Source organism: Haliotis cracherodii, unplaced genomic scaffold (genome assembly GCF_022045235.1).
Source record: "Haliotis cracherodii isolate W230 unplaced genomic scaffold, xgHalCrac1.p SCAF_9, whole genome shotgun sequence".
Classification (NCBI taxonomy): Eukaryota; Metazoa; Mollusca; class Gastropoda; order Lepetellida; family Haliotidae; genus Haliotis; species Haliotis cracherodii.
Window position 1 is genome coordinate 37635657 of NW_027266343.1, and position 16318 is coordinate 37651974.

Genomic DNA, 16318 nt, shown 5'->3' on the forward strand with positions numbered 1-16318 from the left:
ACCTGAATGTTGACTTTTGATTGTGTGGCCCTGTGGGACCTGATCCATGACTTGGACGTGCATCTACACTTGACTAGTAGTTTCCTTGACACATGACATTTAGGTGCTGTGACACACTGCTTATAACATTTCAAATAACAAAGGCCCATTATTTCTGCTGGCTAGTCCAGTTTCTAAGAAAACTATTTACCTTCTGAAGAACGAGCATTTCTTTAAGTTTTCATGAACCTGTTCCCAAACTATGAGCTGACTGTAGATTGACATGGTTATACATTTAAGTTTATATTCATTGATGCTTCATATCTTGTTACTTATCATTTTGGTTCCATTGTTGAAATGTGCAAGCAAAGTTATTTATTTCCTTAGTTGGCATACCTTATGTTAAATTATACATATAAGAATAATTTTCCTTAAGAATTCATAAGGGTGCTGTGGTGTAGCCCTGTGGTTAAAGCATTTGTTCATCATGTTGAAGGCACGGGTTCGATTCCCAACATGGGTACAATGTGTGAAGCCCATTTCTGGTGTCCCATGCTGTGATATTGATGGAATGTTGCCAAAATTGGTGTAAACCTTATTCACTCACTCACTGAGAAGTATTGAATAGATTCATGTTATGAATGTTGAAATGAGAAGTGTTGAATAGGTTCATGTTATGAGTGTTGAAATGAGAAGTGTTGATTGTAGCTCTGTTATGAATTAGGAGATGCTGAAGAAATTCATTGAAGCTGCCCTACAAGTCTAGCTAATGCTGCGAGCTGCTGGATCATATCATTATACCTGACAGGTATGCAGGTTTCCAGGTGCAAGCTCGTTAGGGTGTTTCTTGCTACGCTGTTGGACTTAAAATGCAACATTTGGTTGCAAGGCGGCCCTGAATTGATCTACTCAGAGAATCAATAATGTTGATGGTTCCTTCCTAAATTAGTTAGTGTCAATACTAAACCTTAAATTGTCCTGATTTGGAATTCAACCCTGTTAGTAAATTGAAACAGGTTCTGCTGTCGGCCAGACAGTGACATGGTATCAGTTTTGCAATGCGGAATTGTTTATGGCAAACCTATTTCTACAGATATTTGAACATACATTTCAGCTTTGTAGGATATAAATGTACACTCATAGATAGGACCTACAGTTATTTCGGCTCGTTTAACCCTATCCACAGCTAGGACAGATTATTCAACACTATCGATTAGTCTAGACACTATTCAATTTTATGCAACTGTCACCTCACTCTTTAACACTGTAGGCATATGCATATACGAGGCACATAACCAGCTGTGTGTTGCTGTATAAGTCCGTATTTTACCACTGTCCTGTTGTGAAAATAATAGAAAACATGGCTTCTATAGTTATCCATAAAGTATGTCAGACCATTTGGTCTCCACCCAGTGAATGCACTTATCAATTTTCAGTGTATGGATCATTCCAACCATTTTGAGGCATGTTTATGAGGGGAACGGGTTCTAAATAGAAATGAATTTTCAATATACTCTTCTTGGAAGACTAAAACGTACACCTTACGTAGCAGTGATGGAAATAGCACTAGCAGGCTAGCTGAAACAATTTTGTATGTTGAAGGTTACTTAAGGGCTAGTGGAATTGCAGACATTGGGAGGGGAAGGGGTATTGCTGTATGTTATCACTATTGGGGCTTGTAGACAGTCTCGGTTAATTTCCATCCCCGCACAGTCGGTGTTGTCTTTTGGATGTCAGAAATGTACATGCCAGAAATATGTACATGTCATGTTGTCAATATCAGGTCTGTGTGTCTGTGTCTTGAATGCCCCACTGGGCAATATCGCCCGAGTCTGTAATTAATTGAGTTGGGACAAGACGATCCACTGATTGATATTGTGAGCAAAGATCCATGCCATTGGTGTGTGTTGACAAGCAATCTTCCAAGTCACTGCACCTGACCACCCCATTCATTTAGTCGTCTGTCATTATCAACAGAAGTTCCTGGGGGATAATTCTAACCTAGAATTCCTTCAGAGAGTGGTCAATATCATGATATATTGAATGATAAATGTCTTCTCTTTTTATTAAAATAAGTTTTTAGGTTTGTTTAATATGCAGTTTATCTATGCTAGAATATATTAAGTATTGTAATATATCATTATTTATGTAACCTGCATTGACAATATGTTGATTGATTTTTGTCACTGTGTATGTAAGATGTCACAGATTGTATTGAGATTAATCAAATTTGAAGATTTATGTCATTCTGATTTTCGGAAAATGTCATGACTGAAGTTAAAGTTTGACACATATTGTAAACGTCTTAATTTATCCACAAGCCAGAGCTGAAGTTGTGTCTTCTAGATTGAAGCCCGAGTTTTCTCCAATGTTGTTTTGATGTGTTGTGATATGATAACTGTAATATTGTTCAGTGTGGCCCCAACTCACTCACTCACTCAATCACTCACTCAATCACTCACTCACTGAATCTAAATATTTTCACATTTCACACTGACTGCTGCAATGCATGACGACATATTTTAGTTGGAACATACATTCAGGCCATATAAGGATCTTAGTCATACAATACTGTTACCATGGCATTGGATTCCTGATTTTGAAATGAGACTGTTGCACCTTCTGATTAAACTAATTTCATTGATGCTAACGAATTGTCTGTTGTATGTGCACAGACTTTATTAAATTGTACTTTGAAAAAATAGAAATTACAATTATTCACTCAAACATTCTGGTGCTGAAAATGGGTGTAAATATTTCTTGAGTATAGTATGTAAGTTATTGAACATGCTGTACTTGCAGACACAATTCATACTGAACCGTTGTTCAATTAAGAGTTTCCGAAGAACTCTGGCGTCACATGAGCAAAACATTATGATAATGAGGCCTTGGAAATATGTGATAGACACACCTCTGTGTGAAGGGTTTCATGAGAAGTTTAAGGGAGGATGATAAATCGTTTGACAACTGCAGCAGTTAAATTCAATTTTAAATGAATCATGAATAGCCTAGTTAGTTTTATGTACAGAATAGCTTTCCCAAATATATGCAGTCGTAAAAAATTCTGAACATTTTGAAGAGAAATTTTCAACAAAAGTGCCAGTCTTCTATGGCAATTCTGGCAATTCTGGCATATCTGTAGAGAAAAGGGTAATTGTTTCATCCTCAGCATACAATTTCATGGCAGCTGCTAAGTTTTAAGCAATTTCTGTCAATAACTGTCTCAATAAGATCAAGTGATCGCATGGAAAATTGACAAAAATATTTGCAGGAATTTTCTCCCGATCTAACATTTTTATATTATCTTGTCCACTGTAATAATCTCATTTTCTAACTACAGAGATTAGCTTCTCTTGGCGTGTTGCGAGAATAATCCAATTAAGATTTCTAAAGATTTTTGTCAGTGATGACATGATATACAAGAAAAACACTAGTGCCTAAATTGAAAATAATTGCAATTATAGTCATCTGACATCAAACAGACCCATATCTTATAAGAAACTTTAAAATAAAAACAGTTGCCTACTATGAATTAAACTGAAAGAGTTTTCTTTGATTTGGAAGTACTGTTAACAAAAATAACTTTTGAATTATTTCTTTTAAAGAAGATGGGATTGAAGCGTAGCTGTCATGTAATTCTGACTTTCTTTATTTGTAATGTTTCAGTAGATTTTGTGTCAAGACTGTTGCGTTTTCTTGCTTAATTTTAATGTGAACTTCTTGGTATTTCTGTAGAGTATTCATGTTAATGACACTTGCACATGCTGTGTCAGTGTGATATGTTTAGAGTTGCAAATGCCCTCTATCACCAAGCAGAGGGTGTAATATACTACTCAAAAGAAGTTAAGGACCATGACCATGCCATGCAATGACAGATTAACTATTGTAATATGGAAGTAGTGGGTGGTTCTTACCTTCTTTGGGTATTGAATGTACTTTAATATGAAAGTATTGAGTGGTCCTTTCCTCCTTTGAGTGGGGCCTAGTGGTTAAAGCATTCGCTCGTCACGCCGAAGACCCGGGTTTGATTCCCGACATTGGTACAATGTGTGAAGCCCATTTCTGGTTTCCCCTGCCGTTATATTCCTGGAATATTGCTAAAAGCGGGGTAAAACCATACTCACTCACTCCTCCTTTGAGTATTGTATGTACTTTAATTTCAAACTGAAGTGGACTAACACATCTCAAAAGATAATGTTAACCTGTTTAGATCCATATGATATGCAAATTAAAGAATAACAAAAACCTTTCCATAATTTTAAGAAATGTCTGCTGAAAGCAGAGCCTATTGTTCCTGGTCCAAGAAATGTATATAAAAAATTGGCTAAAGGTGATGGGTTCGACTGATGGATAAAACGTTTGCTTATCTTATCTAGAACATTGCTTTGATTACCTATATACAACATGTGAAGCCATTATTACTGTCTCCCTCTAACAATGCGATTGAAAAGCACACAAAAAACTCGCACTCACCATGCACAATGAACTTCTACAACACAGTTACACAAACATACTCAAGGCATCAAAGTTCTTCTCCCATTGTGAAATCGATGGAACTAAAATAATTATTTCTCTCCATGATGAACATCCTGTGGCTCTGACAGCAATATGAAATTGTGTGACCACCTTCATCTCTGTATTACACAGATTTGACAGGTGCAGACCACGAGGGTGCTTCTGCTTCAGAGTGTCACAAGTAATTTACACTGCAACATGACTGCTTGTTGATTCTGCCTCTGTCTTAGATGACATGTGATTCCACTATCACTTCCATCCATGGAGTTTCCTTGCCGCTTGTCCTCGGAACCCAAGCTTCCACTTGTGTGTGTTTATTCACAGTTTTAGAAGACGTTGGTCTATCTTTAGATTGGTCTTTACTTTTGAAAAAAATGCTCTTAATCTTTTTTCTCATTTGGTAAATAGTTGAGATTTCTTTGTCATTCATGCTCTTTTTTCTGGTCGTTAGCTAAAGAAAGAATTTTCGAAATCAGTACAATGCATCAAGAAAACACGACATTTGAAGGTTGTTGCTTTTTTTGGTCCCAAACGAGTATTTAGTGTTTGTTAGTATTCGTTAACGGTACCGATATCTGTGACAGCTCTCAAGCCTTCTGTTATTGCCGATGCTATCTTGTATGATTCTGGAAGGAATTAGTTCAGACTTTTGGTGGTCAATTTTCTCGACCTAAATTTGCATTCATTGTGATTGGTAATGACTGTTTTTTGGTCATTAGGCATTGAGTCAGTGAGACAGTTGAAGTAATATGGGTGCTGTTAGTTTTGCGGTGGGTGGAGTTTTGTTGAAGTTGGATCGGTTAAGTGATAATAATGGCTATATACTGGGATCTGGTCTATGTGGAAGCAGCATTCAGATAATCACTGATAGCATTTCGGTGTCATTTCTATTGCATCTGGAGAGTTTTAAAAACTGCACTTGTGGCAAAGGTGACAGTTGGTGTCAGATTGTCATGACATAGGGCCGTCATATAGCTGGAATGTTGCTGAATGTGTCATTAAACAACAAGCAAACAGTACATGGGATTATTGTAGCGAGACGATGTGAAGCTTTTTAAAAGGAGCTGTTATGTTACGTTATGGTAACAATATAAGGCGACAGTAAACTATGGTTATTATGAACTCAAAGGGACCACTAGTTTTAGTTCATTATAACCGTAGTTCGTTATAAGCATACAGCATATTTGCGGCGAATGGTTGGGACCAAAAAATAAGTTTGTAATATTTGTCAGTTCGTTGTGAGCATGTTCGTTATGAATGTAGTTTACTGGATATGTATGAGAAAGTTCATGATTTGTGTCTTATAAACTCAACGTTTGATATAAGTTTGCAGGTATTGTGATTCTGGATGGTTGACTGAGAATGACTCGTTCCTATTTTCATTTTGAAGTGGAATATAAGTTCTTCGCACATTTCGCAATCTCATATTTGTTAAAGATAAGCATCTTGAGTAATGTTAATACTGTTTAATTACTTGAAGAATAGTGCCGCCATTTCTTCACCGATAAAACCTGCGTCTCCATGAAGTAGTTAGAGGTTTATTTTTTGTTTGGCATTTGTATTAAAATTTCTGGTTGCGCACGTTCATTTCCTGCCTCTCAATTTTCGTTTCCCTGATTTACTGAGGAATTGCTTTTTGCATGACAGCAGTGGTATGAAATTAGAACGAACTCTGTAGGTTGTCGTTGTACTTGATTATATCCCCTTGGATCGTGTGCTTTTTGTCACATATGACATGCTGGAGCTGACGTCTCTACTGGTTGAACAAATTGAGGCGTTGTATTAATGGTTGAAGGTCGCGGCAGTGTGTAGTGTGCCTGCTCTCTCCTCAATTCAATCAAGGGAAAGGTTTGATGCCAGAATATAGGTGAGAGATATGTGGTGTTGGTTCACTGACTCACAGGAGGTGCATGGTGGTTTATGGTTTTACAACCTAAACATGATTCCCTGATGTATTTTGATGACCAGGAGTTCAAACATTGCTTGGAATGTGCAACGAAAATCACTTCTTTATGCTTTATGACCCTCTGCTGACAGAATCTTAAGGTTGGACTAAAATGAAATGGTATAATATTATTGTATTCGAAGGTTTGTGAGGGTCGGTTTGTGATGAATTGGCCGTTCTGGGGTGAAATGATCTCGAAGGCAATATGGTGAACGAACACTAAATCAGGTTCTTAAAAGATCTGATGGGACCAAGACCAGTGCCGATAAGTAATTTAAGACATTTTTGTTTGGAAAATGTTGGTGTGTGAACATTATACGTTAAAATATAACCAATAACCAAATTTATGTTTCCGGAACTAAATTACACATGATTCTCACAACAGACAATATTTTATGGTATGGCTTGCATCACAGAGTTCTTGTCTATCTGCAAACACTAAATGTTTCAGTAGTACAAGGTGGTAACGAAAATATTGTCTGGCGTGATATAAAAAAATGGAAATATGGGAAAACTATCCAAGATTTAAGTGTTTTTCGAAATTGTTTTTACAAGTAATCTGTAGCTGGTTTGTGTCTCGGCCAAAACAAATTTCAACAGTACATGTGTATATCCTTATCAGACACTCTCTGGAAGTCTGATCACATATGCATCAAAATACATCATTCAATTGCCAACTTTCCAATGCACTTAAAACAACACATGTGCAACTCCAACTGGTCAAAATGGTAGAGTGGCAATGAAATTAAAGGGGCATCTTGATGAATAATATCCAAAGGAAGGAGCAGACTTTTTTTCAGCCGATTGTGTTTGGACTCTCAATAGGATTCACTGAGTATTGATGTTCTGATTGCATTTATCTATACCCTCTTTGAACAACACAGCCCTACACTTGACGTCATCCAGCGGCCGATTGGGACAGCTGGTTAGTGTTGCCTGTCATACTTCACCATTGTCTGTTAATAGTATGTGTAATAGTCTTATATGCGTGTTCACTTAGAAAGGGTCTCGTGGGAGCAGAGGCCGCACTTATCCTCCATGCCTAACCTTTGGATGCTGCAAGTTTGGTGTTAAGATCATATCCATAGTTATTCCATGGTCATCTTCACAGAAATCCATTTGTGGCAATAAAAAGTCTGAATTATCTACACCAAAACATATAAACTATTTTTTATACGGTTTATCCGATCCCGAGATACTTTGGTCTGGGTGGCAATTCTGAGGAATTGATATGTGATTAAGGACTATCAGAGTATCAGAGTATCCGAGGAAATGCAGCAAGCATCAGCTGCCTCGGAAATACTCCTGTTGATGATTGTTATTGGTGGTAAATAATTATTGTGTCCAGCAAGTCCATTTTGCTGACCTTTATGTCTTTGTTTGGTTATTTAATCCCCTAAAGAAGAAGAAGAAAGCTCTCAAGGATGGCCTGTCTCTTTCAATTTGTGGAAGTTTTGTCAAGTTGGTATTTTGCTGACATCACGTTACCACAGGGAATTAGATATTCACAGACAAAATTGCTTCAGATTGGATGAGATATCCAGGTCTGATCATGCATAATAGAACACAAGTTGTTAAAATAAAAGAGAATCATGTTAATGACGTGTTAATGTGGTATGTTCTGTGTAAGCTTGCATGTCATTGCATTTGAATTTGAACATGTCAAAATTAGATTATATGGTTGTTAAGAAATGGTTCAGGCGATATCATATCACACTCAGTGATAATGCCTTTTAACAAGTTTTATGAGAGTTCATTAAGTATCAACAAAATGCCTTTGAAACCCTCACAACATGAAAGGCAGGCTGGATCTGCTCTCAAAATGATTTTGTGAGTATTTAAAACACTCAGATCGTCTACAACAACTTTGGTTCAAGAAGCATTTGTTTCCTCCAAGCAGCCACTGTTCCACCCACGATGACATTCATCTTCCCATCCACCCTCGAGAACAGTTTGGACACGACCGAGGAAGCTGTTCTTGTTAGGTCCATCCTTCTTAGTTCATCCCTCCTCCCTTCCTCCTTCCATCCTCCTCTTCCAGTCCCTCCCTCCTTCATCACCCTGCCCTCTCTTCCCATTCTCCCTCTGCTCTGCTATCAAACAACAGTAGCATGCCATCAAAGGGAAAAGAGTTGGGTATTAATAATGTATGCTCCCAATTTGCATTCAGGTTCTATCCATCAGCGTAAGTTTGGCTGATCTCCAGCTACCAGCCCGTTGTTGCATCTGCCAATAAGCCTTTGGAATGGACCGCGGTGGCTGTCACCTCCCGGGGGACTTGCACAAACCATTAATGAGAGCTGGGTGGAAACGATGATTGCTGTGAAACCAACGTGCAATCAACTAGTAGAACGGCCAGGCCAATCGTATTCTGTTCACTGCTCTCTTTCCTCTATTGATGTAGCTAGCGTCGGTTCTCGCTGTGTATGCTCCGTGCTAAATAATTTATGTATTTTCATATTGGAGTATCGGATCCTTGCTCGCCCGTTTCTCTGGTCAGTGTAGTCCGTAGTCCGGGATCTGTACTTCTGACACCAGTGAGGCTACCGGTGCCCACCCATCTCCAATCCCCAATGCTTATGGAAACTGCCACCCAGACGCCACCGGTAAGCTCTGTCTGTCTGTCTCTCTCTTCCGTCTCCGCACCCCATGTGTCGACATGGCACACGGTGTAGGACACACACCCCACCTCATGACCCCTGCCAGCGGAACACCATTCACCCAGTGAATGAGAGAAACATGAATGGACAGCTCTGGTTTGCCATTGTTATTGTGTACTCAAGAACAGCTTGTCCCGTTTCTTTCCCTAAAGGGAAAGTTGAAAAGGCTTTGTGTGTCGCTTATCGTCACACATGAATGCTGGCTCAAGACAGTTGCTTAGCTGTAAGAGACCTCTTGCTCGTTGAATCTCTATCCTCTGTAATTGAATCTAATAATTTCCCATTTTCTGAGCAACGGTTGATCTTGTGCGTCGATTGACATCCTTTTGAAATGAGTGATAGTGGGGAAAATAACGGCACTCCATTGCCTGAATGAGGTTGTGTTGTGTAAAGGAATGTCTATCTGATGGCTGAAGCAATGTGTGAGAAGTTGAAACCTGTTGCTTGCTTTTGATTGAGTCTCTGATTTCCTATACCGAGGTTCTGTGATCATTACCTATAGGAAAATGACATTGCTTCTTTCACAGCTGAGCTATTTAAACTGCAGGGGACAAGGGATTTTCTTACAGCTATTCATTTTCTGAATACCTGTGTAGATATATCTGATATGGCTGTCTTACTTGATAAATGGTTGTAGAGACACAAGGACTATATAATACATACACGTTCAGGGACAATTCGTTTGTTCATTATTCATTCATTTGAGGGTCATTTATCCTTCGATTGTGGATTAATTAATTTTTCATTGGTAGTTGATAGATTCTTCAATCATTGGCTTATTTATCCCTTGATTTGTTTGTGGTCCTTCATTTATATTGATATGTTTATGTCTTCCTTCATTTGTGGTTCATTCATTCCTTCATTCGGGTTTTGACGTAGCCTGGTGGTTAAAGCGTTCGCTCGTCATTTGAGGCCCAGGTTCTATTCCCCACATGGGAAGCCCATTTCTGGTGTCCCGAGCCCTGATATTGCTGAAACATTGCTAAGAACGTCATAAAACCATACACTCTAACTCACTCTTCCTTCCTTCACTGATGGTTTATGTATTCCTTTCTATTGTTTGTGGTTTATTTATTCCTTTCCATCGATTTTGTTTTTTTATTCCTTCATTCATTGATGGTTCGTTTATTCCTTCATTCATTGGTGGTTCGTTTATTCCTTCATTCATTGGTGGTTTGTTTATTCCATCATTCGTTTATTCCTTTCATATTTTGTCTTTCCTTTTCTCCTTCATTTCTGGTTCATTTATTTATTCTTACATTCTTTTGTTCATCTCCTATACATTTGATAAAAATAAAACTTAAATCTACTAAGAATAGACTAACACAATCCCTCCTTTCCTTCCTCTTGCCTCAGCCATTGCATGGTTTCCAACAACCGTTGCACAAAAACGTCCAAATAAACAAAGCCTGTTTTATCACTAAACATGTTGAAGGAAAGTACTAAAAGTATCTGACATTAAGATTGTTGATTTTCTTACACCTTGAGCTGGGTACTGTAAACAAAAGCTCAAGTAGCCTCTAATGAATGTGTATTTTGTCTCACGGCAAAATGTTTGGACGAGAAGGATTGAAGAACTCATGTTGCAGCAGTGTCTCGCAGTAGAAGCTTCCAAGACGTTTCTGTCTTTGATGTGCTTTGCTTACAAGAAGAATGACAGTTTTACGTTGCTTCATTGTAAGCATGTGTGATTGGATCAAATATATTGGCTAACAGTTCAAATATGACCAGGTATTTAATGGAAAGAGCCTGTTAGAAGGTTTGATCATGGAGTGTTACGTTCTGTATTACATTTTTTTAATAAATCTATGTACGTCTGTTGTTCAATATATCAATAGTGCGACTAAGAACTTATTTCCTGAAGGGTCTTTATGGTTGAATCAGGAGTGATGTATTCATTGTCATATTGATTATTATTTTGCTCTGGAAGATTCTGTCAGGCGCTGATGAGTTAGCTCACCTGATTCCCTGATGGTGAAGGGTGTGTCTCTGTTGTATTGTCATAATACAGACACATATTTACAAACTTTAATATTTTTGCGAACACCTGGTGTCATCACTGATTTACACTGCTATTCTGCCTTTTACGCCCAATTGAATCTGTATGTGCGGATAATCGAAATTTTCATTCTCTGGTGTTGACGTTATATATTTATTGATGTTTCAAGTTTTGTTACTTATAGTTTTGGTTCCATTTTGTTGAAATGTGCAAGCAAGGTTAATTACTTCCTTAGTCGGCGTACATTATGTTGAATTATAGATATTAGGTTTTCCTAAGATTTGTAAGGGGGAAGTGTGGTAGCCTCGTGGTTAAGCATTCACTTGCCATGCCAAAGACCTGGGTTCGATTCCCCACATCGTTAAATTGGTGAAGACCATGAGGAGTGATACTCCAGGAGTATTGCAAAAAAAGTGGCGTAAAATCCAACTCACTAACTCACCAACAATACATGATTTGGTCACATATTCGACATCAGCAAGTGGTAGCATTTGTGAATGGTTTTGACATGGCCCCAATGACATAAATAGATTTACTTATTGCTTTTGAAGGACTTGTGTGTCATTGATCTGAAATTTGTGAAATGAGTGATTGGCAGTTGTTGGGGAGAAAAAATAGGATGATGAATCAGTGTATATTTGTTTTGTCATGTGCATATGTACATAAAAAGTATCTCTTATCCCAGCAGGAGTTGATATAGCTAAGTGTATTAATGGTATCACTACCACTTTATTCCTTGATCTAAATCAACATGGATACATCCTTGTAAGTTCTATTTCGGCGTGTTACTCGGTGAGCAAGAAATTTGGATCCAATCAGAGCAGCTTTTTTCAAATGATAAATTCAAAAATTACATTTCAGAAGCTGAACACTTTTTCGTGTTTATTTTCCCAAATGGTAATATGATTTGATAATAAAAAAATTCACCAGACAAATTGAATATTATGTTAGTTTCCAAATCATTTTTCGCAAAGCATTTTTTTGTGAATTACTCATATTTGATTTGAACCATGGTAAAACTAACTTTCATATCTACGATGTGTGCCTAAAAATATCCCAGAGTGTTATTCAATTGATTTCCACGGCACTATAATTTCTCCTCCCTTCATCAATTAGACAGCAGCGAGGTAGCTATGTCTGCACTTGCCTGATTACCTTAGCCTGATGAAGTCACTAATGATAAATATTTGCGCATGAAGTGTATATGGCTCAGTTTGACAGCTCCGGCATTGTTTTTGTTGCTGTCAGTACACCATCAGTAATTGGATGGGAGCATCATTGCATCATGGCATGATCGTAGTCATCAGTCAATAATTTGTCACCTTCGGAGGACTATCACGAGGAACAAGGGTTTCCTATGAAATATTCACTGTCTGGATTGGGCTTAGGTTCATCAAGGAGCTAGGAGTTTGTACTGCCATACTAATTGAATTCCCTCTTGCTTCGGGAAGGATGGCTTTAATGAATACATCAATGCCTCCTGTTACTGTAGACCCAAATGATGCTTTATCCACCTTGTCAACCAGTGCTTAGTAATACACTCTTTTAAAAGTCCGATTTCAAATTTCCTGCAATTTAACCCCCCAACTAAAGCAGGTAACACAATTTCCTTCGTGCTGGATGCTCCTAGGTTTGTTGTTACAAGCAGACCATCTCATTGATTATTTTTTTTCCCTTCCCGCTTCCCAGCTAATGCAACACTGATGAAACTATCTCAAAGTTAGAAAATTGGGTTGATTCCCTTCACACTATTGAGATGTGCTTTTTCATGCTGATGGGGTTTATTTTGAGCAGATGCCTCAATAGGCGAACAAATGGACCCTGGTGGCCAATCAAACTAGGTAATAGGCTGGTGTTGGAGACTGGACTGGGTCCCATCACTCCAGCTGGACCAGGAGCATCTTGAGGTCTGAACTGTGACATGGGGACCCATTTGATGGAGGAGATGCCACCCTGTAGGTGGAGGAGACATCATTGCGATGCTGGACACTCCAAAGAATGGCCATCAGACTTGCCTCATCTGCAATCTGCATTGGTGGCAGTGATGGGAGAAGGCCCACCATCGAGATCAAATGGCTGCCAAGGTCTTTGAACCTTCTAACAAATCCTCATTCGTCCGATTTCATGGCAAGGTTGTGCCCCGTACTTTCCTTAGTCTTGTCAAGATGAGAAATATAATAACCTGAGTAGAAGAAGAATGGGTCCCTGACATTGCTGCCAATGATCAGACTATTTTTGTAGGTCTTGTCAAATCGGGGCTCTTAGGACAAAAAACATGATGGAAGAGGCAAGGGAAGATTCTGCGATGAAACGAGCATGTCACAGCAGACCTTGTACCTTGATATAGTTCAGACAATATAGGATGACAATGATATACGATAACCTGAGACTGAGCAGGTCTATAGTAGGACAGTGCAGGCTTATATGTCAAAGAAACCAAAATGTCTAAAAAGAATTATGAAGCCTTGAGATGTCTTTGATATGTTTAAGAGACTCTTTCAATTAGTTTTGATTCCATCGATCAGAAATCTACAGCCCAGGATTTATAAATCACATATGGAGAGAGGATCAATAGAGTCAGGTTGAGGTAGATACTGTGCCATGGCATTTTAACATTTCAGTGCCATATTGTAATAGGGATAGAGAAGTTAGTTTTAGATGACATGGTTGTCATTCTTCAAGTAACCTTAACCTATATTTCAAGTTTTAAGTCATGGATATCCATCTCCTTGGGTAGCAACCTGTTTGACTTATGAGTGGCGGTCTAGTTATCATCTTCCTCTGTCTGTGTGTGTGTGTGTGTGTGTGTGTGTGTGTGTGTGTGAGTGAGAGAGAGAGAGAGAGAGAGAGAGAGAGAGAGAGGGTTGTTGGGCAAGCAGCCTTGTGGTAAAGTGTTTGATCTTCATGTTAAAGACCAGGGTTTGATTCTGGGTACAATATGGCAGAAATAATTGTGTGTGTTCCCTGCCATGATATTTGTAAGAGTAAGGTATAACCAATTTTTCAAATTATCCTGATAAGTTTTGTTGATCCAAAGTCCACCATGTTGGTAAATGTCTGAAACAAGTTACTTATTTCTTGGTCAAGAAGTAAACAGTTTCAAATTATGGTACATGTATTAAGTTTCAGAAAACAAACAATCAGGAACTTTGATAATACTGTACTACATGAATTTGCTAGTACATTAACTGAAAGTTGCCACCAGATTTTTTCCCCAACTTATATTGAATATCAGATTAGTTCGTAGCCACCAGTCTGAATTGGAAACAACGCAGCAATGGTTTTTGTGAAGATAATAACATTGTCACTTAAACTGGATCCATGGTTCTGTTCTTTCATCACACTACTGACATTTTTTATTATCTTACTGGTACACTTGTTTGAAAACACATTAATATAAAAACATGTACGCCTGTGACATCAGATGGTTTAAAGAAAAGGGTTCGTTTTACCTTCGCTGAATCTCTAAAGTACTCTTTAATTTACTTTGTTGGTTCTCGTTTATCAAACAACAACTGTGTCATCTGCATGACTGCAGAATTGATAATTGCTTTATAAATTGAAACCAGAACTGCCAAGAAAGCAGATCATTTGATAGTCTTCAACAAAAATGAAGGTCAAATAAGCTGGAGCTTCACCAGAATAAAATACAATATTGTTAATGAGGGCAAATTATTTCTACCAGTCATGAAATAGGATACAAGCATAAGCTTGCCATGGAACCTCAAACAGATCCGATGTGTTAATTGAGCTCCAAGCATCATATAATGTTCGTTAAACATTTATGGATCTTGCATACAGAAGGGTGCAAGTTGTTTTGTTGAGGCTGGAGGTGTCCCAGGCAGCACTATTTATTTCTGATACTGCCAGGATTGGGGTCACATGGCACCATTGTCTTGTTCGGCTAGACTTTGTAATGGTAGAATATTATGTCTTGTAGACATGCAATGTGTGGAGTACGTAGACTGCAGACAAGGACCACTTGGTCACATGCAATGTGTGGAGTTCGTAGGCTCCAGACAAGGACCACTTGGTCTGGATAATTGTGACGGTATGATGTGTGTTTATGAATGATAGAATTATGCATTGTCGCGTATGAACTGTTCATTAATGATCACTCACAGCAAGGTACTCTTTCTAAAATAGCCAGGGTCAGAGCTTCTAAATACAGCAGTCTGGCCCCAAATCTGGAGACTATGATGTGATTGAGGTCAAACCGCCCTTGAGCTGTTGATCTAGAATTACAGCAAATTCATCATGTAATGGTTCCATATGTTCCCTGTAATGGGAACGGAAACCGAACATTTTCTTTTATTGATTTATTTTATACCACTGTTTGTTTGTTTTCTTTCCGAATCTGTGTATGTAGACTTAAACTGTTATGTTACATTCAGAGATAATCAGCGATCAAAAGTAACATTTTTGGTCCACTCGTCCTTTTAATGACAACATGTAGCAAACCCCTTTAAAAAACGGCAAATTTCTACTGGTCCCTATGATACCTTAACTATTGGGCAGTTTGGCAAGGGCTATAGGACCAGTGCCAATTTCTGTGGCTAATAACGTAATCCATACACTTGTCCCTGAGTGCACAATGGTAAATAGTGACTTTATGTGAGACTATTTTCCATTTAACTGATCTCTAGTGCAAAATGAGAAGTTATGGCAGCTACAGGTATATCAGAAAACATGGATTCGAGATCTTCATAATACACTAAAAGCCATGGCAAAGGTTTGTCATTATTGCCATGTTGTTGTACAATTTCTTGTCAGACAACCAATTAACCTTCCAGATCTGCTTTGTTTCTGTAATGTATATTACCTTGACTACTTTCTTTCCCCGATTGTTCCGCATGACCTTAGCAAGCTGGCTTGTTTTCACAATATATTACCTGCCGTATGAGATGAAGCCAAGTAGTAGTGTTCTTCATTATGGTAATAGGAAGGTTTGTGTCCCCAGCTGCCTACATTCATGAAATGGCTGCATCCAGAGGCCACAATCTAGTCAGCCATTTTAGCTGAGAGTCGTTTCAAAAGGTTAAAAGCTGGTTTCTTAAGTGGTATGATCTGTGGCCTGTTTGGGCGATGTGAAAATGACGAGAAGTAATAACCTCCCTTGGAATCTTTGTTGACAGGGAAGCTTTGTGTGACGGTAATAAGGGCCGACTTTGTAGTGGCCCAAGAAGCCATTAAATTACATCCATTTCGCTGATTTTGTCT

The 16318-nt window shown here is 38.4% G+C and overlaps 1 protein-coding gene across 8 annotated transcripts in view; it reads left to right on the forward strand.

Annotated features, from left to right (window-relative positions):
* The window catches only part of LOC139452206 (nucleolysin TIAR-like), a 218281-nt gene that overhangs the window by 112882 nt on the left and 89081 nt on the right, over positions 1-16318 (forward strand). Inside the window, exon 1 of one of the 8 annotated variants that reach the window (XM_071233593.1) lies at positions 8823-9045. The exons of 6 other annotated variants lie outside the window; for them this stretch is intronic. In XM_071233593.1, the coding sequence (XP_071089694.1) occupies positions 8887-9045 (159 nt within the window). In that variant the 5' untranslated portion in view covers positions 8823-8886. Of the gene's footprint in view, positions 1-8822; positions 9046-16318 lie in introns of those variants that run through there. One more of the 8 variants, XM_071233592.1, reaches the window with a different exon arrangement.